The 23,385-nt window shown below is 38.5% G+C and overlaps 2 protein-coding genes across 2 annotated transcripts; both read left to right on the forward strand.

The window, feature by feature from the left end:
• Positions 1–4,441: 4,441 nt before the first annotated feature.
• LOC134533575 (uncharacterized) lies at positions 4,442–6,687 on the forward strand. The gene is made up of 2 exons (XM_063371104.1): positions 4,442–6,565; positions 6,602–6,687. The coding sequence occupies exon 1, from the start codon at positions 4,947–4,949 to the stop codon at positions 6,063–6,065; it is 1,119 nt and encodes a 372-aa protein (XP_063227174.1). The 5' UTR covers positions 4,442–4,946; the 3' UTR covers positions 6,066–6,565; positions 6,602–6,687.
• A 719-nt stretch (positions 6,688–7,406) lies between these two features.
• Positions 7,407–10,279, forward strand: LOC134533577 (uncharacterized). Its single transcript, XM_063371105.1, has 2 exons — positions 7,407–7,653; positions 7,965–10,279. Exon 2 carries the CDS (start codon positions 7,968–7,970, stop codon positions 9,453–9,455), a length of 1,488 nt encoding a protein of 495 aa, XP_063227175.1. The 5' UTR covers positions 7,407–7,653; positions 7,965–7,967; the 3' UTR covers positions 9,456–10,279.
• Positions 10,280–23,385: the final 13,106 nt, after the last annotated feature.

A 23,385-nucleotide genomic window follows, 5' to 3' on the forward strand; every position in this document is an offset into this window, starting at 1 on the left:
CGCGAGTTACTTTCACTTGTATCACTTGGCATTTTTGGTACCTTATTTATGTTTATTTACCACAATATTTATTTATTCACACACAGAAATCCTAAATAAATGTAACACCTACTATCTTTGGGAACACTGAAGATAGGGAAGCCCCTTTAGACTTTTCAAACCCACAGATTACAGGTAGAGAAACAGGGAAAGCCCCCAAAATAACTCCAACATATACATGTTAGTGCTTATAAATACAAAAGATGCTCCATTCAAAATAATAAATAAAAATAAAAAAATAAAACGTACTTAGATAGTAATATTCAAAATTAAAAAAAAAAAAGTTTCTAATTTTTCCTTCTCTCATATCAAAAACAATCATTACAAACATAAGAGCCTACTATCAGAAAACTGTACCATTTATTTGTGTACAGCACTAAACTATCGTGTATGTGTAAGCCAGTATGTATAGTACGCAAAGCTGTAACAAATGTGTTTATTTCATCAACGTCGCGCAGATGAGAACTACACTACCACCTAGCATTCGTAGAATGAACTGTCAGGTTGGCCGAAGCAAAACAATTCATTCTATCGGCCCACATTTTCGATTCATATGCGATCTAGCGACGGAATTCAAAACCAAAATGAACAAAGTAACTTTTACCAGTAAAACGGCGGACATAATACTACAACTAGCCAAAGGAAAGTATTTTTAGATCATGGACGTACCAGTACGTCCGTCGCATTTCTCAAAAGAAATCGAAGGACGTAAAATTACGTCCATAGCACTCAAAGTGTTAAAGCTAAAAAAATATTTAATGTTGTAGTAATGCATAATTGTGTTATATTTTTGGGTCAGATGCTTTTGGTTAGTGCTGTATGCTGAGATCAACACATTTATAATTATTTTGATGTAGCAGACCATGCGCACAACAGAAGAGCCTAACAGCTCTATAAGTACAATGTTTAGTTATAACTGAAAAAAAAAAATAATTAAACAAATGTTTCCTGAACCAAAGTTGTGTTATAATTTTGGTTTAGAAGATTTTGATAGACCTGTACCACAGGTACCACGCATTTTGTAATTTCTTGGTGAAGCAGACAATACGCACAACAGAGAGACATATCAGCTTTATCGGTACAATGTTTAGTTATAACTAAAAAAAAAAAAAAAAATAATTGTTTCCTGACCCAAATTTGTGTTATCATTTTGGTTTAGACGATTTGGATTTAGCTGTAAGGCAGGTACTACGCATTTTGTAATTTCTTGGTGAAGAAGACAATACGCAAACCAAAAGACATATCAGCTATATCGGTGCAACGTTTAGTTAATGCTTAAATAAATATTTAAATTTTGTAGTACTGCATAATGGGGTTATATTTTTGGTTTAAATGCCTTTGGTATGTGCTGTAGGCTGCAAACCACATATTTATTTATTTTTTTGATGTAGCAGACCATGCGCACAACAGAAGAGCCTAACAGCTCTATAAGTACAATGTTTAGTTATAACTGGAAAAAAAAACATTAAACAAATGTTTCCTGAACCAAAGTTGTGTTATAATTTTGGTTTAGAAGATTTTCATAGAGCTGTACGGCAGGTAACACGCATTTTGTAATTTATTGATGATGCAGACAATACGCACAAGAGAATTACTTATCAGCTCTAACGGTGCAAACTTTAGTTAAAGCATAAAAAATATTTAATGTTGTAGTAATGCATAATGGTATAATTTAATTGGTTCAGATGCCTTTGGTAAGTGCTGTACGCTGAAAACCACTATTTATACTTTTTTTTAATGTAGCATTCCGATTATGTTGCTTATATTATTATTTTACTGTAAATTTTTATATAACGACTCCTTTTTGGGATGTGCTGTACTTTAGATGCTTTTTTATGAGTTGTAATTTTTATTCTACATAATTTTAACACTGCTGTACTTTTGATGTTGCATATTGTATGCTGGGTACTGTACTATTCAGTGTAGTGACACATTTTTAACAGTGCTGTACTGTTTTTTTTTTTTGGATAGCACAGTCCAGTATTAATGTTGCACTATTTTATGGCGAAATGTGTATGCATGGTCTCTGCCGATATTTTGTGGTGTCATGTAGCATTTTATGGTCATGCCTGTACATTTAATTTGTATGGTACATTTTTGATCAGGTCTGTACTGTTTATAAGGTGAATAACATGTTGAGCAATTTACATTGTAATTTCACCAATAATCTTTTGGATAGTACTGTTGTCTTAATGTTCATTTTTTATGGTTGGCCCACAAAAGCATTGCATATTTTATGGCGAGCCCTGCACTTGCTTATTTAAAAGTGTTGCATATTTTATGGTGGTTACTGTACATTTCAGTGTAGTGACAAATATTTTTGAGAGTACTGTGCTGGGTTTGTTGCTTATTTTATCAAATGAACAGTCCAGTGTTAATGTTGCACTATTTTATGTTGAGTACTGTACTTTTAGGAACCACCCACGTCGTGTTTTGGGAGAAAAGAGGGCAAGCCAAATAAATCTGAGATAAAGCCAACTTCAGCTAAATTCACTTGGTTCCCTTGATCTGAAAACACAACAAAGTACTTACAAAATATGTAAACATAATAATAACTTGACTTTAATCTTTACATTGCAAGATAGATGAGAAAATTTGCAAATATATGTAACAAAGAAGACAATACAAACAATAATATAGAGGGAAATTGTGTAAGTGTGGATTACCTGATAGTGTAACATTTAACTAATCTGTTCCATTACATTTGGTGACGAGGGTCTAGAAGGCAGAGAAATAATACTTAGTCACAAGCCATATTACTTGATGCACTTGTGAACCATATAGCAAGCTGTTAACCAGCTGTACACAGGTTAAGCAGACAAAAGCAGTACAGTGCTGTTGGTTTAATAATTTAAGGTCCATGTTTACATAAAAGCAGAAATAAAAAAAATTAATTATGTTCAATAATTCTTTAACATGTTATTAACATTCAAAACACCAATGAACAAACTCAATTGTGACTGACATTAAATGTTTATTAATCCGATGCCTCATGCCCATTCCATTGTTCAAGAATTGAGATTATATCCCCATTTAATTGGCTTATCGTACGGAAATTATGACTATATGCAATGTTCAAGGGTCTGTGATAAAAAAATGTATCTTATTTTGTCACCCTGAATCTGATATGCTGCAATACACTCACATATACATTCTTTAATGTGTAGTAATCCAGAGGAAGGTAGCCCCGCTTGTTTTTTAATTATTGTCCCTTAAACTTGGCCTAACAACAAGAAGACTGTTTCTGCAAAGTTTAGGGTTCTGTAATTATAAAACTTGATCTTGTCAACCCGAATCTGATAGGGGGTATTACTCTCACATTTATCGTTGTTGTTATATAACCTCCTATGTGACAAAATCTGCTATTTCCACATTATGGTATGAATAGCAACAGAATTATAAGCTCTACAATTTAAAAAAATACCTCTTATGTGCTATAGCTTTACTTTTTATTTTGTGCGAGTTTGAATGAAACCTCTTATGTAATGAAGCATTGATATTGTTGCCAGAAAATCTCCCCTGTGTGTTTGTTTGGCACATAAGAGGTATTGTTATGTTGCTGAAGCAATGATATTGTTGCTATCTCGTATGTGTTCATTTTGCACATAGGAGGTATCACATTTAGGTTTGTAGATTCGAGTTTTACATGGGTAAAGGTTAAAGCTTTGCGAGAGCTGCATTCAAATGAACTGGAGCATTACTTCAATTTATATTTGATATTGCATGTTATAGTATTGTGTTAATAAAATGCTTTATACACAGCAGTCCGTTTTGTTGTACTGCCTGTTTTGTTCGTAAAACATAGGTTTCCACATCACAGTTAATGTGTAATCTTTGGTTCTTATGTAATGATGTACTGGCACAAGATTTACTATACAGTTTATTAATGCTGTTTGCGTTAACGAAATATTTCTACAATGTTTATGTTGTGTTGCTAACATCCAGTTTCCAGAGGTAAGTATGTTTTACTGTACTTTACTTACATTTAGTGTAGTGTGGTTTGATTGTTAATAGATTTTAGTTACACTTTAATTTTTTATATTGTGAAGTTCTGCGTATCATAGAGTACTCATTGCCATCCAAGGAAAAAAAATGCTTTAAAATTATATCTATATTATGTATTTCAGAATATTAGTAATTATAACTTATTGTATTATACCCCATATGAATTGGTCCATGCAAAAAGGGCTTCAGTCCATTTTTTCCGCAATTCCAGTTTGAATATGCAACATTACCTAAGAAGGTAGATACACATTTCTACGCCAAAAAGACTTCTGTCCAATGCACTGTTACCGTAGTAACAGACTGTTAATTTCACTGTTCCATGCAGCAAGGGCTTCAGTCCTGGACTGAAGCCCCTTTTGCATGGAATAAAGTTTGGGAATATTTGTTGTAGCGGCGCACTATTGAAATATTCTGTGACATTATGTTTCCTAACCTGTTATTCAAAATGTTTATAACAAAAGAATGTTGAATATGCAGTTTGTTTGTTAAATGATGGTAAATTAGTAAGTTTTATACAAAGATATTGTTAAATAATGTCATCAGAAAGTGAAGGCACAGACAATGTAGAAGAAAGAGGTATAAAGAGGAAAAGTACACCATCTTCTTGGAAAAGAAATATAAGAAAAACTGCAAGATGTAAAGGGGAGGAATACCTAACCTCCAAAGGCAATTTGATTCCAGCCAGAACAACAGGACCTCCATGCAGGTAGGTCTATAACTACCAATGTTATCTAAAGCTTGTATTTGTTATATACATTACAATATTAGGCACTTACTTATGTATTTCTGATATCAAGAGAATTAGTTTTAGTAGGCCTAAATCTCTCAATGCACTATATATATTTCCTTTATTTTCCAACAATCACAAAAATATTTATCGTTTTGTTTTCAGATGTCAGAGAATGAAGTGTTTTGAGAAGATCTCAGATGATGAAGCTATTGATGTGCTAAGACGTTTGCATGATTTGCCTACAAAAAATCAACAAGACACATTTATTCAATCTCTGATTGATATACATGATGTTGATCGCCGTCGACCTCGGAAGAAAGAGGGGGCAAGAATTGTTGACAAAGTTTACAAATACTATGTTATTATAGGCCATGTAAAGAGAGAGGTATGTTACAAAGCTTTCTTATCATTGTTTGCTATTACTGATAAACGAGTGAAGAGGATTAGAAAACTTGCTTTATTGGGCAAAAGTCCCGTTGATGAAAGAGGGAAAACATCAAGTGCTAACACACTTCCACCTGAAGTTCGGGAAAAAATCAGAAACCACATTCTTAGCTTTCCAGTTAAATGCACAAAATACACTGGTAAAACAAAATCATATCTCGATGCCAGACTGTCTGTAAAGTCCATGTATAATCTATTCAAAGATAAAAATCCTGACATTAACTGCAGTTATCAGTTTTTCATTAAGTTTTTCAATGAAAACTTTTCTCTATCATTTGGCAGACCCCAGGTTGATTGCTGCTGTACTTGTGAGGAGTTAAAACTTAAAATTAAAAGCCCTCACATAAATGAAGCAGCCAAGAGGTGTGCGGCAGCGGAACTAATGATTCACAGAAGGAGGGCAAAGAAGTTTTATAATGAACTTAAAAAAGAACGAGACTGCAAAACTGAACCACACGTTCTGTCCATCTGTATGGATTATATGCAAAATATTCAATTGCCACGAATCCCAGTTCAAGAGACTTTCTATATGAGGCAGTTAACAGTCAATGTTTGCTGCATACATAACATAAAGGAACATAGTGCTATGTTATACCTTTATCATGAGGGTACTGCCAACAAAGGCCCAAATGAAGTGTGCTCACTTTTAACGGATTATTTGAACACGGTTCCTCCAGAAATTAAGGAGATAAGGATTTTCTCTGACAACTGTTCTGGCCAAAACAAAAACCACTCACTGGCACGTTTGTTATTGGCTTTAACACAAACTGGTCGATTTAATAAAATAGAACAGTTCTTCCCCATCAGGGGTCATTGTTTCTCCCCTGTGACCGAGATTTTTCAATGATTAAAAGACAGCTGAGGAAACATGACCGTTTATATTCCTTAAGAGAAATCACTGAATTAGTAATCAAGAGCAGTAATAATAATAAGTTTATGGTGACACATGTGAAATCGGAACACATATTCGATTACAAAAATTGGTGGCCTCAATATTACAAAAAGTCTGTCGTTTCAGAAGAAACGCGCCCGAGATCAGTTCCGAAAGATGATAAGCAACAGTTTGGCATAAGTTCCTTCATGCATTTTTCTTTTAGTCAAGAAATGCCTGGAACAATTGTTGCACGAAAATTTATCAATGGTATGGTACTACATACTTTTTGTTTGCGGCAAGCAATGACGAACCCCGAATTTCCACCATGCATTGCTTATCCAGAAGGGAAGGTCCCCATTAAAAAAAAGAAACTAGATGACATACGAAAACTTCTGCCCTATATTCCCGAGGAGCATAAACAATTTTACATTGATATTTCTAACTGGCCAACAGCTGAAAACATTGATTTGGAAGTACAAGATGATTAACTGGAGAACATTGATTTGTAGGTACAAGATGATTAACTGGAGAACATTGATTTGTAGGTACAAGATGATTAACTAACTGTATATAATTTAATTTTTGACATACTGTACATGAGTAAATAAACTAATATGTAGTAAAATATAACATATTGTATCTTCTTTTCTACCATTTTGTTGGATAAGAAACAATTAAAATAATATATATACTAAAATAACAATAAAATATAAAAGAGTGTTTAATAAAATACTTTTCCATGCAAAAATGGCTTCAGTCCAACATATTTTATAATTTTTTTTCGACAAACTATATACAAGAACAGTAATATAGATAATTCATGAGTGGTGAAATTGTTAGGTACCATATTAAAAAAAGGTTATTATATTATTAAAATCTTCTGGCAGACAGTTTTTTGTGTTTTTCTCAAAAACACTTATTTAGGACTAAAGACCTTTTTGCATGGATCGATTCATATATGGTACACTGATACAACACCCATAAATCTAATTATAAACTCATACTTAATTCATGTGTAAAATTAACAAACATTTATTATTAATACCATTTTAATAAGTCTACCTATTTGTGTTAATAGTGAAATTTACAATAATTATGAGGGTGAAAAAATACATATAAATTACCTCTACATGAATTTTTTGAACAGCAGTGAACATATTAATCATAGATAGGTCCTAACTGATAAATACTTATATTCACTTGAACTGTATCTCTGCATTGGTAGGTTTAGTTGTATTGATAAATGTACAGTTTAGAAAACGATTCAAGATAAATGTGTCGTAATGTTTTCAAGAAGGATTTTAATACCGTAAACTGGGGATACTTTGAACACGGGGGAAACTTTGAACACTTTTTCAGAAATTGATATTGACGTCTATAGAAAGTTTTCCTGTCTAATTTCACAGGTAAAACTTATGTTGGTATGTTTTTTGTACTATATTTAAGCGTTTTGGTGCAACTGGCCTACAGAGGTTTTACTCATATCTCTTTGGTGGATATTCAAAATGGTTGCTAATTTTCACTAAAATTATTATCTGGGACAACTTTAATCTCTAAAAAGGTTAGTATTTAAGTTAACCACTTTATTTACTGGTTTTCTAGTTTACAAAGATGTTGGTAATATATTTTACTCATGAACAGTGCATTGATTTGGAATATTTGCATGTTATGTTCAATAACTACAAATTTGAAATTTTCTAATCTAAAATGGGGTAACTTTGAACATTGTTCAAAGTTCCCCCAAGCCGAATAAATTATTTCATTCATTCCCTCTTCGCTATTTATGCTGTTTTACTATTCAGTTATGGTACTTTGTTGTTAAAATGTTATTTGTGTTGTGTTATATGAGTCTGTATTTGTTTTGTTTGACAGATAATGCCAAGAAAACATTTTCGTAGGATAGATGCACGTGCATACCAGAATTATACCACACAAAATCTGGATCAAGCTCTGAAAAATGTGTTGCAAGGGAAAATGACATTAAGAAAAGCTAGTAAGCAATTTTCTATTCCATTGGGAACCCTAAGCCATAAGTTAAGAAATAAACGCACAAATAGCATTGGACGACCATTAGTATTTTCTGCCGATGAAGAAAATAGTTTTGTTGACCACTTGATAAAGGTTGCTGAATGGGGATTTCCGTTCAACACATTAGACCTGAGAATGATGGCTAGTGCATATTTAAACATTAGAGGCCGCACAGTACCCTGTTTTAAGAATAACATTCCGAGTAGTGATTGGGCCTTAGCCTTTCTGAACAGGCACAGAGCCAAAATATCCAGACGTATGGGTCGAAACATCAGCATAAGTAGGGCTTCCTTATCTGCTGAAACAGTAAAGCAGTACTTTGACAATCTGACTGCTACACTGTTAAATGATGATGGTACTGAAGTCTCGCCAACAACCATATTCAACTATGACGAGACTAATTTGTCTGATGACCCTGGCCAAAAGAAATGCATTTTTAAGAGAGGGGTCAAATATACAGATAGAGTTCGAAGCAGTACCAAAAGCTCAATATCCATTATGTTCTGTGGTTCAGCATGTGGTTCTATGTTGTCTGCATATGTTGTCTATAAGGCAGAGCACATATGGTCCACTTGGACAGAAGGTGGTCCACCAAACACTCGATATAATCGCAGCAAGAGTGGATGGTTCGATATTGTTACTTTCAGTGACTGGTTTGAGACAGTGTTCGTTCCACATGTGAAGAACATTCCTGGGAAAAAAGTCTTGATAGGTGACAACCTGAGCAGCCATTTCAGCGAACGTGTTCTGAAGCTGGCACAAGAAAATGACATCGCCTTCACCTGTTTACCAGCAAATGGTACTCACCTGCTGCAACCTCTGGATATTGCATTTTATGGCCCATTGAAGCGGTACTGGAGAAATGTGCTGGACTTTTGGAAGTCATCATCAAAAAAGAAATCCCAAACACTCAGTAAAGATCAGTTTCCACGATTACTTACCAAACTGTATGAGAAACTATACTCTAGTGTGGCTGATACTAGTAATAATTTGACTGCAGGGTTAAGAAAATGTGGAATATACCCTCTGAATCCTACCATGGTAATGGCAAGACTACCTGATGGAATTTGTGACCAGTCTACAGAAAAGGAACTTGCACCCAATGCAGTTGTGTCAGAGGCAGTCGTCAGCATGCTCAAGGAAATGAGAGGAGTTGATGAGCCAGTGAGAAGACAGAGGAAAAGAAGAATTAATGTTGTGCCAGGAAAAAGTATCTCTGCATTTGACCTATTATTAGCAAGTAGTTCTACCCAACAGCAACAAAGCCAGAAGAGTATTGTAGAGGAAGATGACAATGGTACAAGCAGCGATGAAGATGTGTGTGCATTACAATAAAATAGTGAACACAATCATAGTGAACATGAAGATGATGAGCATGAGTATGGGATGGAAATTTTGAATGGTTCCTCAGACCATGTTCTAGTAGAAGAGGCTTTTTGTTTGGTCAAGTTTCAAGTGAAGAAATCCGTAAAACATTATGTTGGTAAGATTATAAATGTGTCTCAAGATAATGTTGGATCAACATGTGATGTAAAGTTTCTTCGGCACAGTCATAAAATGGCACTGAAGTTTTATTGGCCCAATGTAGCTGATGAAGGAACAGTTTGCAAGGAAGACATAGTGAGGTCATTGAGTGCTCCAAGGGTTGATAGACGAGGATTTCTAATTTTCAGTGAGAATGAGCTAGATTTGTATCTAAAAACACTTCATTAGATGCAGTTATGTGATTTCAAACTCTGCAAAGTTGAAATTTCTGGACTAAGATAATCTGATATAAAAATAAGTAGTTTCTAAAAATTTACAAACAAAATTTGTGTGTTGTTGTGCTTTAAATTTAATGTTATGACATAAAAAACATAATTTATTAATTTACTTAGTTTGTGAAACCTAGCAGGTGTTCAAAGTTGATTGTTAGCAATATTAGTTTGAATGCCAGTATAAAATAATGGTTGTTCAATGTTACCCCAATTGCAGGGAAACATTGAACACTGCATTTTTATTTAATTTTAATAGTAATTTTTTTTTATCTGACCAACTAAACTATGGTATCATTTTGGCTTCATGGTCCTCCTATTTTGGTGAAAAAAATTTCAATTAATACATTGTAAATATAAATTATATTTAATAAAAAAGTCAAAAAGTGTTCAAAGTATCCCCAGTTTACGGTAATGTAAAAAATTACAGTTTTTATTATATTTTGTTAACAGAATCTGCACAAGATGTCTCGTGCACAGAAATTATTGGAACTTGCCATGCAAATGCAAGAGCAAATTGAAATGCCAGTAAATGAAGGTTCATCAGCTGTACATCTGGTTAGTGAGAATTAGAGGTTAAAGCAACGAGTACAGTTTCACACGTACAATATTTGGCGAGTGATGTAGTTGAAACTGATATTAATAACTACAATACATTAAGTTTGGACCCTGATCATGAGTTATATAGTGCCTTAAACTCTGCATTAGGAACTGCAGGTGAAATCGTTGTTCCTTATGAGGAACATTCTGAAGAACCAGATTTAAGGATGCATTGTAATGAAGGAAGTTCTACAGTGTCTCCAAAAATGTTGATGTAGGTGTTACATGACGATATGCCAGTAGCTGCAGTACTGAAGGTGATAATAATATTACTTCCGAAGAAAGAAGAGATGAATCCAGGACTGAAGGTGTGGTAGAAACTGCAACTGAATGATACAGTTAATAGAAACAGGAGCACAACAAAGAGGCACAGAAGAACCCCAGGAAACAGGTGCAGACGGAGAACAACAAACCAGCACAGAAAGTTTGAATAAAAAAGTTAAGCCAAGTGAAGAACGTTCCAAGCGAGTGTTAGGCTTGAAATATACTGGCTACAAAAGAGTAGGTAGCAAGGCAACCCACAATGTTCAAAAAGAAGCTAGGAAAATAGGGATTCGCTGCTCTCATTCAACCACAAAGAAAACTAGTGATCAATCCTTTATGTGCGCTATGTTTACTGAAACTGAAAGAGAAGTTGTTTTCAGACAATTCTGGAGTTTTAAGACATGGGAAGGAAAAAAAAGGTTATATAAAGGGATTAGTAAAAACAAGAAATATTCACAAGAGGAGGAATGATACAGGAGAAGTAAAAAGAAAAGGAGAAGGTCATGATATATTTCTACAAAAAGAAAATGGTGATACATATAGTGTGTGCCGTGAGTTTTTCCTTAGCACACTCAATATTGGGGAAGACACCTACAAACGTTGGATAAAAAGAGATACACCAATAGAGGTCGCTGCTAGTCAGACCTGCCAATGAAGCTCCAGAAATCTCATCAATGCGTGAAAACAAAAGACTGAAAGTAGGCAGTAATGGAAGTGTAGAAAAGAGGAACCACAGAAAATTGGAGCAAGTTGAACAAACCAGATCGTGGTTTGGATTGCTTTCTAAAGTTCCTAGTCACTACTGTAGGTCTTCGTCCAGCAAAGCATTTCGGTCCAAACTGCACATGTTTGATGTATATAAGGAATGGTGTGCCACAAACAGTTTTATACCAGTTGGGAGAACTTTGTTCAGTGAAATTCTGAAAGAGGAGAACATCGCTATTCACATGCCCAGAAAAGACCAGTTTTATGTTTGCTGCAGCTATAAAGTAGGTATGGCCAGTCAAGCTGAATATGAAATGCACATTAAGAAGAAAGACGATGCACGAGCAGCAAAAAATGCAGCTAAAGAACCTGCAAGTGAAGAAAAACTGGTTGTTACAATGGATTTACAAAGTGTTCTGTTGTGTCCTAACACACTTGCTTCTAAGCTATATTATTAACAAAAATTGCAAGTACATAACTTTACAATATGTAACTTAAGAAACCAAGAGGTTACACCATTGGTGGTATATCAGCAAATGAATTTACACATGTGTTATAGAGTTCATTTCCCAGCAGCCACACCAAGTGCGTCACATTGTATTAATTTCTGATGGATGCAACTATCAAAACCGTAACAAAGTAATGGCAAGTGCTCTTAGTGACATTGCTAAAAAACAATCTTTGGTGATTGAACAGCTTTTCCTGGAAAAGGGGCACACAATCAGTAGCGGATCCAGAGGGGTGTCTAAGGGGCTCAAGCCCCCTCCAAAAGCATCTGGGTCCACTATTGTTTTAGTGTTTGCCTTGATAAAGCCTAGCCTCAGCTGGGTCAAGCCCCTCCCAAACCAAAATCCTGGATCCGCCACAGCACACTATGATGGAGGCAGACAGTGTCCATGCCACACTTGAGAAATATTTCAAACTTCCGATCAATTCTCCTTCTGACTACGTGGCTCGTATGAGACTTGCCAGACCGGCCAAGCCAAATAAAGTCAATGTATTAGATTACAATTTCTTTAAGAACTATGAAACAGTTGCAACAAATCTCATTTCACTTCGGCCAGGAAAGAAATCGGGAGACCCTCAAGTCACGACATACGAGCACTTAAGTATCAACAGACTGGCGAAATTTTGTACAAACAAGATCATACAGCTGAATACGAAACATTGCCCCAAAAACGCAGGACATCTAAAGTTGCAGCCTGTGCTGATCTACAACCCTTGTATAAGCAACCATTACCAATAAGAGAGTCGAAGTACAAACATTTGCAAGAACTAAAAGATGTCATAGAAAAAGATCACCATGTATTTTATAACAGCCTTACATTCAAACCTGACGTGACAAAAGGAAAAAGTTGTATTTTCCTACTCGTCGTAAAAAATGTGCTTTGAAATCTGTTCATGTAAATCTCCTATGTGTGTCTTAAGTGGCAGATAAATATCTCCTATGTGGTTTTATATGAAATAAAATTTAAAATAAAAATAGGTTTTATTGTTTTTATATTTATCAATATTTATTTTTTTTCTATATGCATCTGATGAAAAACATAAAACTGTAAAATTTTAGTCTAATCCTGCACTAGCAATCAGTTTTTTATCCCTCCTGTAAAATTTCATTTTCAAAACACAGGAGGTTACATAACAACAGCCATATGTTCTTTAAGGTGCCCGCCTCATCAGGGGTGTATGTGTTAGTGAGGCTGGATGATAAGCGCGACGCTCGCTGATATTTCTAGCGCGGTGTCGCCTCTTTAGCACAAGGCTCTGAAATGGCGCGCATTCTCCTCGTTGTCACAGGATAACTGTGAAATTTGAGCGGTGACCGTAACATTATATTGAGGAGAAAAAAGATAAAGGGGTAATGCAAGTACCTTACGTGCTTTCAAGGATGTGTGTGTTGTTTCATGCCTAAAAATTACTCTCAAAACATGGGTTTTAGCCATTTTAACTCTTCTAAAAATACAGTTTAAACTTTAATCCGAAATCAAAAGTACTTTTCAGTCCTCAGCAAACTCTTAAATGCTTTTCGTAAGCAGACTCCACCCAGATATCTTGACTAGTTTAGAAATTGCGTTGTTTTTCCTGAAGCTCTGCACGCCGTGTGTGCCCGGGTAGGCGGGCCCCTCAAGGTGTAGTATTCCAGATAACGTAGCTCGGCTTGTTTTTTAATTATTCACCCTTAAACTTGGCCCTGTGTCTAGAAGTGATTACTTTTAAGCATTTTTTTTTAAAGGACATGTCGTCGATGCTCAAGATTTTTCGGTGATATTGTGTGTACCATAATCATGGTACGGATTTTGCTTCGAATCTGAGATTTGAATCTAACTTATCCTCAGTGATACATCTCTATAGTGTACATGATTCTTTTCTAATTTTAAAGCACCTAAAATTCGCGATTTTGACAGGCGAGAGTTCAAAATTGCCAAGTTCAGAGGACTGTGCAACGAACAGTAACCGATATCTCATTGAATCCATTAATTTACACTGTAGCCATGGGAGAGTACATTAAGATGAGATACGTCTCTATGTGTACAAATTTCTGTTCTCATTTGAAACCACCTTAAACTTGTCGATTTTTACAGCCATGAGTGCAAAAAATTGTCCAGTTCAAGTTCACAGGACTGTGCAGCGAACAGAAACCTTTATCTTATGGAATCTAATGATATATTTTGTTCTCCAGACGCGTTTTAATTTAATAATTAAATTAGTTGTTAACCTTATGAAGTATCAAATAGAGAATCTACATACGTCCTTATTGCACTGAAGCCCTGTGTTATTTTCTTTCGGTTTTATCGCGCGGTACCATAATTACGGCATGCGTTTGAAAACGAATCTGAGATTCGAATCTAACTTCGCCTCAGTATGATAAAACAATCAGAGAACAGAATAAACAGTCTAAAAATAATTTAAATTGATAGTTATAACATGAGAAAATTGGCCCTGCAAAATAAGCAGTGATAAAAGAGCCGAGAGATCTCCACACAAAATCAGACATTGTAGCACTTGGTTACTAGTGGACTCGGCTGTACTGGAATATTCTAAGAGACAAAAAAACGTTGAGAAAAGTTGCAGAAGACACCGAAGCTAGAACACCGCTGAGCTAAACTACACTTCTCTCTAAAAGGACTAAATCCTAGAAGATGGAGGCGGATGATACGGCGAGTCTAAAACCCTCCGTAGGTTTGCGAGGCCATTTACGTTGCGGTTAGTTGTGATATGATAACTCTCAAACACCACAAATAACCATGATGATGGTATAGAACATAGAAACACAAAAGATTTTGTAGACACGAGAGAAATTGGCGAGAGAAGACCGTTACAATCCGGACAAAACAACGAAGTGATAGCAAGAAGCACACGCTGTATTTGACGATACATCTTCAGGAATCGACAACGATCGTGTAGGCTAGCCACCCTTATGTCTTTTTTGAAGATTTAAGTCCACTAACGACGACTACGTATTAGGCTAATACCAAAAAAGTTCCCTTGCTTCACAGTAAGTTAACGTTTCCGGAAAAGATTGCGAGAAAGCTTGTCAGCGAACAAGCACAGAAATGGCGATAAATTTAACGGTTGAATATTTGTCAACAATTCCATAGAGACAGATTTCTATAAGTTACAAAACATGACCGCAAACAAAGAAGAAAGATTTTAAATTAAACAGCTGAGAAAGGTATTATAGTTAAATAATACCAATGGTTTTGCAAATAAACAATTAAAATAAAAATTTATAATTTTATATTAATGTGTCTAAAATAACGTATAGGTAAAAAAAAATTACATTCATTAGAATGTTGACATAGCAAATTTTGGCGATAGTTTCCACATTGCAAACAAAAGTAAACCCAAAACCAGTTATTATATGAATTTTTTAATTGTTTTAAAAAATGCAAACTTACAAATTAACTCCTAAAAAATATCATTATCATTTCAATAAGAAATGAACTTACTTTATGGTATCAAATGTAATAGTTGGATAAATTATGTGTTAAGTTTAGTAAATATATTGTTGTACTAGGGACTTAATGGAACGAATAAATAAAATATCAGATTGGGTGCCACCACGTGATATGGGCACGTGGACCCGGCGAAGACTACCTTCAGGGCGTGACGTGACCCGTGTAAGGCTAGGCCCGGTTCCCTTAGCAAATGATATCACACAAGTGGGCTCTTTAGGTGTCCCAGACGCCTCATGGTTCAGGAGCAGGGACACGTGGTCACTTGACTAAAAATCACAAGTTAGACGTACTGACGCCGACCGCCAATGCTCCTCTGTCGCATAGACCGCTATGCCTCATCAACGTCTCGCAAAAGCGTGTGCACCGAACGCGCCCGTGCGCGCAGCAAAGGGTAGTGCGTGCGACGAGGCGAACGCCATGCAACGAGTGCTGTGCGGGTGGAAGGATCCAGCCGGGTGTGGCATATCTTTCCGCCGCACTACAACAAATTATTTTAATTGTATTTTTTCACAGGGTTTTATTAAACATTATCTTTCATTAATTAATAATTCAGTCCTGTCAAAATTATGTCTCACTGTGCATTTTGTCCCGAACCTGGCCTGTTCAGTTTCCCGCGAAATTCACACGTTTCTGTGGGAGGGTTGGCGGGGGAGGGGGGTCGCGCGCGGCGACACCGACAGTGTCCTTCGAGAGCTCAACCAGGCTGGCAGCCTGCGCGCAACGCGGAACCTTCAACCTTTGCTTTCACCGACATGTAGTTTTCAATATTGTAATATCTTTTCAACCTTTTACGTACAGTTCCGCGGTCGGCCTCAATTTACCATGAGGTATTTAACTTAATTAAATCAGTGCTCCAAGATGAGTGTTCTACGTCATACGTAAGTACTGTGGGGAGTTTACGTGAATTTACGTCGGCACTTCACGCCCTAACTTAGCCTACAGGCTACTTAGTTTTGGCCCGCGAGAGGCAGCGGTCACGGAAGTGGGCCGCTCCACGCGAGTGGCAAGCCAGTCGTCAGTCAGACGCGAGAGGCAGCGGTCACGGAAGCGGGCCGCTCCGCGCGAGTGGCAAGCGAGTCGTCAGTCAGACGCGAGAGGCAGAGGTCACGGAAGCGGGCCGCTCTGCGCGAGTGGCAAGCGAGTCGTCAGTCAGACGCGAGAGGCAGCAGTCACGGAAGCGGGCCGCTCCACGTGAGTGGCAAGCCAGTCGTCAGTCAGACGCGAGAGGCAGCGGTCACGGAAGCGGGCCGCTCTGCGCGAGTGGAAAGCGAGTCGTCAGTCAGACGCGAGAGGCAGCGGTCACGGAAGCGGGCCGCTCTGCGCGAGTGGCAAGCGAGTCGTCAGTCAGACGCGAGAGGCAGCAGTCACGGAAGCGGGCCGCTCCACGTGAGTGGCAAGCCAGTCGTCAGTCAGACGCGAGAGGCAGCGGTCACGGAAGCGGGCCGCTCTGCGCGAGTGGAAAGCGAGTCGTCAGTCAGACGCGAGAGGCAGCGGTCACGGAAGCGGGCCGCTCCACGTGAGTGGCAAGCCAGTCGTCAGTCAGACGCGAGAGGCAGCGGTCACGGAAGCGGGCCGCTCTGCGCGAGTGGAAAGCGAGTCGTCAGTCAGACGCGAGAGGCAGCGGTCACGGAAATGGGCCGCTCCACGTGAGTGGCAAGCGAGTCGTCAATCAGACGCGAGAGGCAGCGGTCACGGAAATGGGCCGCTCCACGTGAGTGGCAAGACAGTCGTCAGTCAGACGCGAGAGGCAGCGGTCACGGAAGCGGGCCGCTCTGCGCGAGTGGCAAGCGAGTCGTCAGTCAGACGCGAGAGGCAGCGGTCACGGAAATGGGCCGCTCCACGTGAGTGGCAAGCCAGTCGTCAGTCAGACGCGAGAGGCAGCGGTCACGGAAGCGGGCCGCTCTGCGCGAGTGGAAAGCGAGTCGTCAGTCAGACGCGAGAGGCAGCGGTCACGGAAGCGGGCCGCTCTGCGCGAGTGGCAAGCGAGTCGTCAGTCAGACGCGAGAGGCAGCGGTCACGGAAGCGGGCCACTCTGCGCGAGTGGAAAAAGTGTCGTCAGTCAGACGCGAGAGGCAGCAGTCACGGAAGCGGGCCGCTCCACGTGAGTGGCAAGCCAGTCGTCAGTCAGACGCGAGAGGCAGCGGTCACGGAAGCGGGCCGCTCTGCGCGAGTGGAAAGCGAGTCGTCAGTCAGACGCGAGAGGCAGCGGTCACGGAAATGGGCCGCTCCACGTGAGTGGCAAGCGAGTCGTCAATCAGACGCGAGAGGCAGCGGTCACGGAAATGGGCCGCTCTGCGCGAGTGGAAAGCGAGTCGTCAGTCAGACGCGAGAGGCAGCGGTCACGGAAGCGGGCCGCTCCACGTGAGTGGCAAGCCAGTCGTCAGTCAGACGCGAGAGGCAGCGGTCACGGAAGCGGGCCGCTCTGCGCGAGTGGAAAGCGAGTCGTCAGTCAGACGCGAGAGGCAGCGGTCACGGAAGCGGGCCGCTCCACGTGAGTGGCAAGCCAGTCGTCAGTCAGACGCGAGAGGCAGCGGTCACGGAAGCGGGCCGCTCTGCGCGAGTGGAAAGCGAGTCGTCAGTCAGACGCGAGAGGCAGCGGTCACGGAAATGGGCCGCTCCACGTGAGTGGCAAGCGAGTCGTCAATCAGACGCGAGAGGCAGCGGTCACGGAAATGGGCCGCTCCACGTGAGTGGCAAGCCAGTCGTCAGTCAGACGCGAGAGGCAGCGGTCACGGAAGCGGGCCGCTCTGCGCGAGTGGCAAGCGATTCGTCAGTCAGACGCGAGAGGCAGCGGTCACGGAAGCGGGCCGCTCCGCGCGAGTGGCAAGGGAGTCGGCAGCTGGACGCGAGAGACAGTGGACATGTCTGAGACGTCGCTCTGGGACGGTGAGATTGGAAAGGGCGCGGTGTCTTGCTGTAGTTCTAGACTTTGCCGAGGAGAAAGGATTTCAGTTTTTACAGTCGCCTTGTCATTCAGTCGAATGTGTCAGCTCGTCATTCAGTCGCGTTTTGCATCTTGTAATTTTTCTCACACGTGTGCTTCTCTGGAGTTTTGCGAGTCGCGGAGTATTTTTGTAAACTGGATATTCGCCATCACGTTTACTGTGTTTTTACGTGTCCTCCCAGACATTGTGTTGTCCAGTCAGACAGTCATCTTATTGCACGAGTCATAGCGAATTAAAGTCTTTGCTGTGTGGGTAATACTCGTCACGGGCGGGACGTCCCATATTTTCAGTACAATATATGTGGGCGGAACCGGGCTTCGCCCTATAGAAATAGTCACAGGCGGAAACGCGGCAGCCCCATGTAAAGGATTCATCTTACCGTGCATAAGTAACCAGGAAACTGTATTCGAGTTGTGTTAATTTTAATTCTGGAGACTAAGTCCCTTGGCCACGTGGCCCGAACCCCCCTCTACCGAACCCTGAGTAGCCAAAAAAATAGTATCATTTCAGGGACTAGTCGACCAGCCGACGACATTTGCATTTGTAGCAGAACACAACATTTCATTTAATATAATTAGTCACTTGACATCCCTTATTAGATCAGTTTGCCCTGATTCTGAAATTGCAAAAAAAAAAAAACTTAAATTTGGCCAAACTAAAGCAACTGCCATTGTTAAACATGTTTTAGGGCAGGAAAGTAAGGAATTACTTTGCAATTTATTGAGGGAAAATAAATTCTCGGTGATTTTTGATGAATCAACTGACACAAGTTCTACCAAACATTTATGTGCAGTCGTACGAGTGCATTCTGAAGAAGGGGTTGTACTTGATGCATTTTACTATCTCATTCCTGTGAGTGAAGCAAATGCTGTTAACTTGCATAACAGCTTGGTACAGTCATTTGAGAAGGAAAATATTCCTTACAAAGAAAACCTAATCGGTTTCGCTGCTGATAACGCTAGTGTAATGATGTGTAAAAGTCATTCATTATCTATTCTTTTAAAAAACGACATTCCCAACCTTTTTATAATGAGGTGTATTTGCCATTCATTCCATTTGTGTTCATCATATGCTTGTGCGAAGCTTGCAAAGGAACCGGAAAATTTGGTCCGTGATATTTTAAATTATTTTCATTCAAGTTATAAATGTATTGAATCCTTTAAAGAATTCCAAAGTTTTGTGAATGTAAAGCCACATAAGCTGTTACATCCAAGTCAGACAAGATGGTTATCCCTTGAGTTAGTTGTATCTCGGGTTTTGGAGCAGTATGATGCCCTCACAGGGCCGCTGAGAGAATTTGTGGGCCCCTGGGCAGCTGGGGTAGTAGGCCCCTTCCTTTTTTTTGCATACCACTACTACGTAGGCCTATACCATAAATATATATGGTATCGTAAAATTGCATACCTACTTCATTTGAACATAATTACATAACGATTTCCTAGTTACGCAAAAAAAAAGAGAGAGCATTTGCATGTATAATCTCAGTGCACTTTTACATTGTTAATCCCATCAAAATACAAATAATAATTAATTTTTATGTATATGTTGCTAAAAAAAAAAAATCCTAAATGGTAATCAGAAATTGCATTATTATAAGAGTGTTTAAAATACATAAGTAAAATAATTTTTTCTAAAAGTAAATATATATTAAAATAATGTAAAGTAATAATCAATTTTATTTCTTCGAAAACATCAAACACAATGAACCACGTTCATTACATTGAAAAATTTGTAATACATATTAATTTTTTATAACGTTCCAGGGACGTCAGAACGTTTTCATTAATGAGGGGACGAACAGATGTATCACACTTACTTCAGTCATAGAGCGGGGGGTCCGGGGGCCCTCCCCCGGATAAATTTGGAATTTTAGATGCAAAATTGTGCTATTTAATGAGTTTCCGAACCAAAATATTAAATATACCATTCCAAGAATTTGATGACGTAGTATGTATTAAATACTACTCCGACAGTAGATGTAGTACAATTTAAATAAAATACTATCTAGGAATTTGCAATCATTTTACAGTATATTGACAATCATAAATTTGATTTTCTAATCAATGTGATCACCAATGCAACATTTGTAACTACAGGTTGAGAAAAATACTACTACGTCCAAACATTTATTCCGGGAAAAGGAGGGGGGCGAAATGCTACTCTCGCCCCCCCATGCATAAAAGCACGGGGGCGACTCGCCCCTGCTGTCCCCCCATGTTCCGACGTCCCTGTAACGTTCCCATTTCTGCTACTACGCAAGTATTTTGGTGTGAACTGAATGTTACAAGTACCTACTGCTCCGTTAGGTTATTGGTTATCGACTGTAGTTTTAGGAACACACAAAACAATTATAAGTATATATATATATATATATATATATATATATATATATATATATTGTACAAGACGTTTTAATAGCAGGGGGGAAATGTTTTTCCAGCCATTTATTTTCCACTTCCCAGCCGGGCGTCCGGGCCCCTAAGGCTACCGGGCCCCTGGGCATTTGCCCCTTTTGCCCCCCCCCCCCCCCCCCTCTAGGCGGCCCTGTGCCCTCATACTTTTTTTCACCCAGGCTGCCTTTGAAGATAAGTTATTAGCATCAGATCCCATTCTTCAAAAGTAAAATCACCCTTCAACAAATTGTATCTTGGGTTTCTTCAGTTTGTTTTGCATATGTTCAATATCCTGAACAAGCAAATGCAAAGTGAGCAACCACACATTCAAAATTTGAGGCCGAGTGTAGTTTCTGTATTAAAAACTCTCCTCGAGTGCTCTGTTAAACCAGTAATTGTAATATCCATAGATGTGGATAAAGTTGATTATAAAGATCCTAGAGTTTTTCTGTCATTGGAAAATGTCTATTTTGGGGCAAAATTTTATATTTCTTTGTCAAAAAAAATCTTTCTGAGCAGTATGTGAAACTTCTCAAATTTCGTTGCCTATATTTATACATTGAATTTGTGAAATAGATTACAGATCGTTTTCCTTTCAATGATCCTATTTTCACTATGCTTGAAAAGCTAGATCCTACTAAAATATCAACTTGTCAATCTATTGCACCACTGGCTTCCCTGTTTCCAAGATTAATAAAAGAAAATGAGATCTAACAACTCGATACAGAATGGCGATTGCTACGTAATACGGAAATAAATGGTAGTAGTGGCAGTAAATATACAGTAGAGGATTTCTGGGATAGTGTCCGTAAAAATCATACGCAGACTCCAACGTGGTATTTCCTCTACTAGCCAAATTTATTTGGAGTCTTTTGAGTCTATCCCATTCGAGTGCTACAGCGGAACGAGTGTTTTCAGCAGTGAATTTGATGAAAACGAAAACCAGGAACAGGCTATCTTCAAAGACAGTATGGGGTCTGTTACACACCAAGAGACTAGTTTCTAAATCCGAATGCTTTTCTTTTGATGTAACTAGTACAATAATTAAGAGAGTTCAAAACAAAATGTATAACAGTGATGATGATGATGATGATGATGATGATAATGATGACTGACGTTTTGGTAATTGAAGAAGGAGCAGGCTACAAGCAACTTTTTGTTTTCATATGTTTTTTTATACGGTCAGTGAAAAAAAAAAATTCTTGTGGTTTGTGTATCTTAATATGTAATATGTGTGAAACAAGTTTTTTTTTTACTAATTTAAAAGTAAATGTGTGTAAAAATAGGTTTACTAAATTAATTGTAAAGGAAAGCTATATGTTTAGAATATGTACTTCTTTCTACTGTTTTTTCACGGTTCAATCTCCTGCTTTGGTGAGTGGTAGACCTGGCAACACTGCACTAGCATAAAAATAACATGAAAACTGCTAAGGAAATGGGAATCGTGTGGGGCCGGCATAACGAATTTGACTGAAGTAGATTTTCGTATTTTTTTTTTGTAGTTGTCAAATATAAGCTGCGTGTGTTGTAAATTTAAATTAATGCATTTTATTTATCATTTAACAGTAAATAATTTGATTGCTTGTGTTAATATAACACACGCACGCACACATTGGCAAACATGGCTGCTTTAATGTTTTCACTTTCTTTCCCGTGAAAATATTCTAGAAGCCTAAAGCTGGGTTTACAATTGATTTCCTTAAGAATTAAGGTAGGTTACCCTAAGTTCGCCACCTTAAGAAACTTTTAATTTTAAAATGTGGAAATATTTTTTTGTCAAACTATGTAGGTATTTTATTATTGTAAAAGAAATATATCAAGGCACCATAAAATGGATGTGAAGCCAAAGAATACTGTATGCGCACTTGTATACACATAAAAAATTGTGTGTCTACAAATGGCGAACTTAGGGTACATATGTACCATAAGTTCGCCACATGATAATCAAATATAAAACATACAAACTGAACAACTACTTCCAGTACCTATGTAAACATTCTACATGCGGTTACTTAAACATCCCACTATACTTCACATGTAGGACACACAAATACTTGTTTATCATGTTTGGTAAGTCCAACACACTCTTCATGCACAAACCGTTTACACAAACTGCAACCCCTCATGTCTATCACTCTATCTTCTTTGCACAAAAAGCAGTACCAACTCTCTTGATGCAGTGATTTCTTAGTTACAGAAGATCTTCGAGGTGAAGTGTAAAGTTTTGTTGGATTTTCTTTGGAACCAACAGCTTTGGACTTCTTGGGAGGATTCTTCTGGTTGTGTGCTGATGGTGATGCGGAGAGATGGACATTTTTGGAGCTGCAGGGAATGGATTGATTGTTTGAGTTCACAAACAACGATTTTTGCACTTCTACTGCTCGACTGTTAATTGCTGGATGGTTTCTTTTGGCTGGTTGGGCATTTCTGGCAGGTGTACTAAGGATTTCTGAGAATAAGACATTCGATTGCTGGTTCCGAGTACCATTGTCTCCATGCGAGTTATCACTGTCCCATGCACTGCTATTATCTGTTTCTTCAGAATCATTGTGTGGTTCATCCTCGTGGTGGTTCCGTATGGCTTCTTGATGTTGAGCTGGCTCAGGAAAAGGTGGCAAGGTTACTCTTGGTACTGTGGTGGTTTC

This window comes from Bacillus rossius, chromosome 6, assembly GCF_032445375.1.
Source record: "Bacillus rossius redtenbacheri isolate Brsri chromosome 6, Brsri_v3, whole genome shotgun sequence".
Classification (NCBI taxonomy): Eukaryota; Metazoa; Arthropoda; class Insecta; order Phasmatodea; family Bacillidae; genus Bacillus; species Bacillus rossius.

What these genes read in the sequence shown, in the direction of transcription:
- LOC134533575 (XM_063371104.1), top strand. Translation starts at nt 4,947, where the DNA reads ATGAAGTGTTTTGAGAAGATCTCAGATGATGAAGCTATTGATGTGCTA.
- LOC134533577 (XM_063371105.1), top strand. Translation starts at nt 7,968, where the DNA reads ATGCCAAGAAAACATTTTCGTAGGATAGATGCACGTGCATACCAGAAT.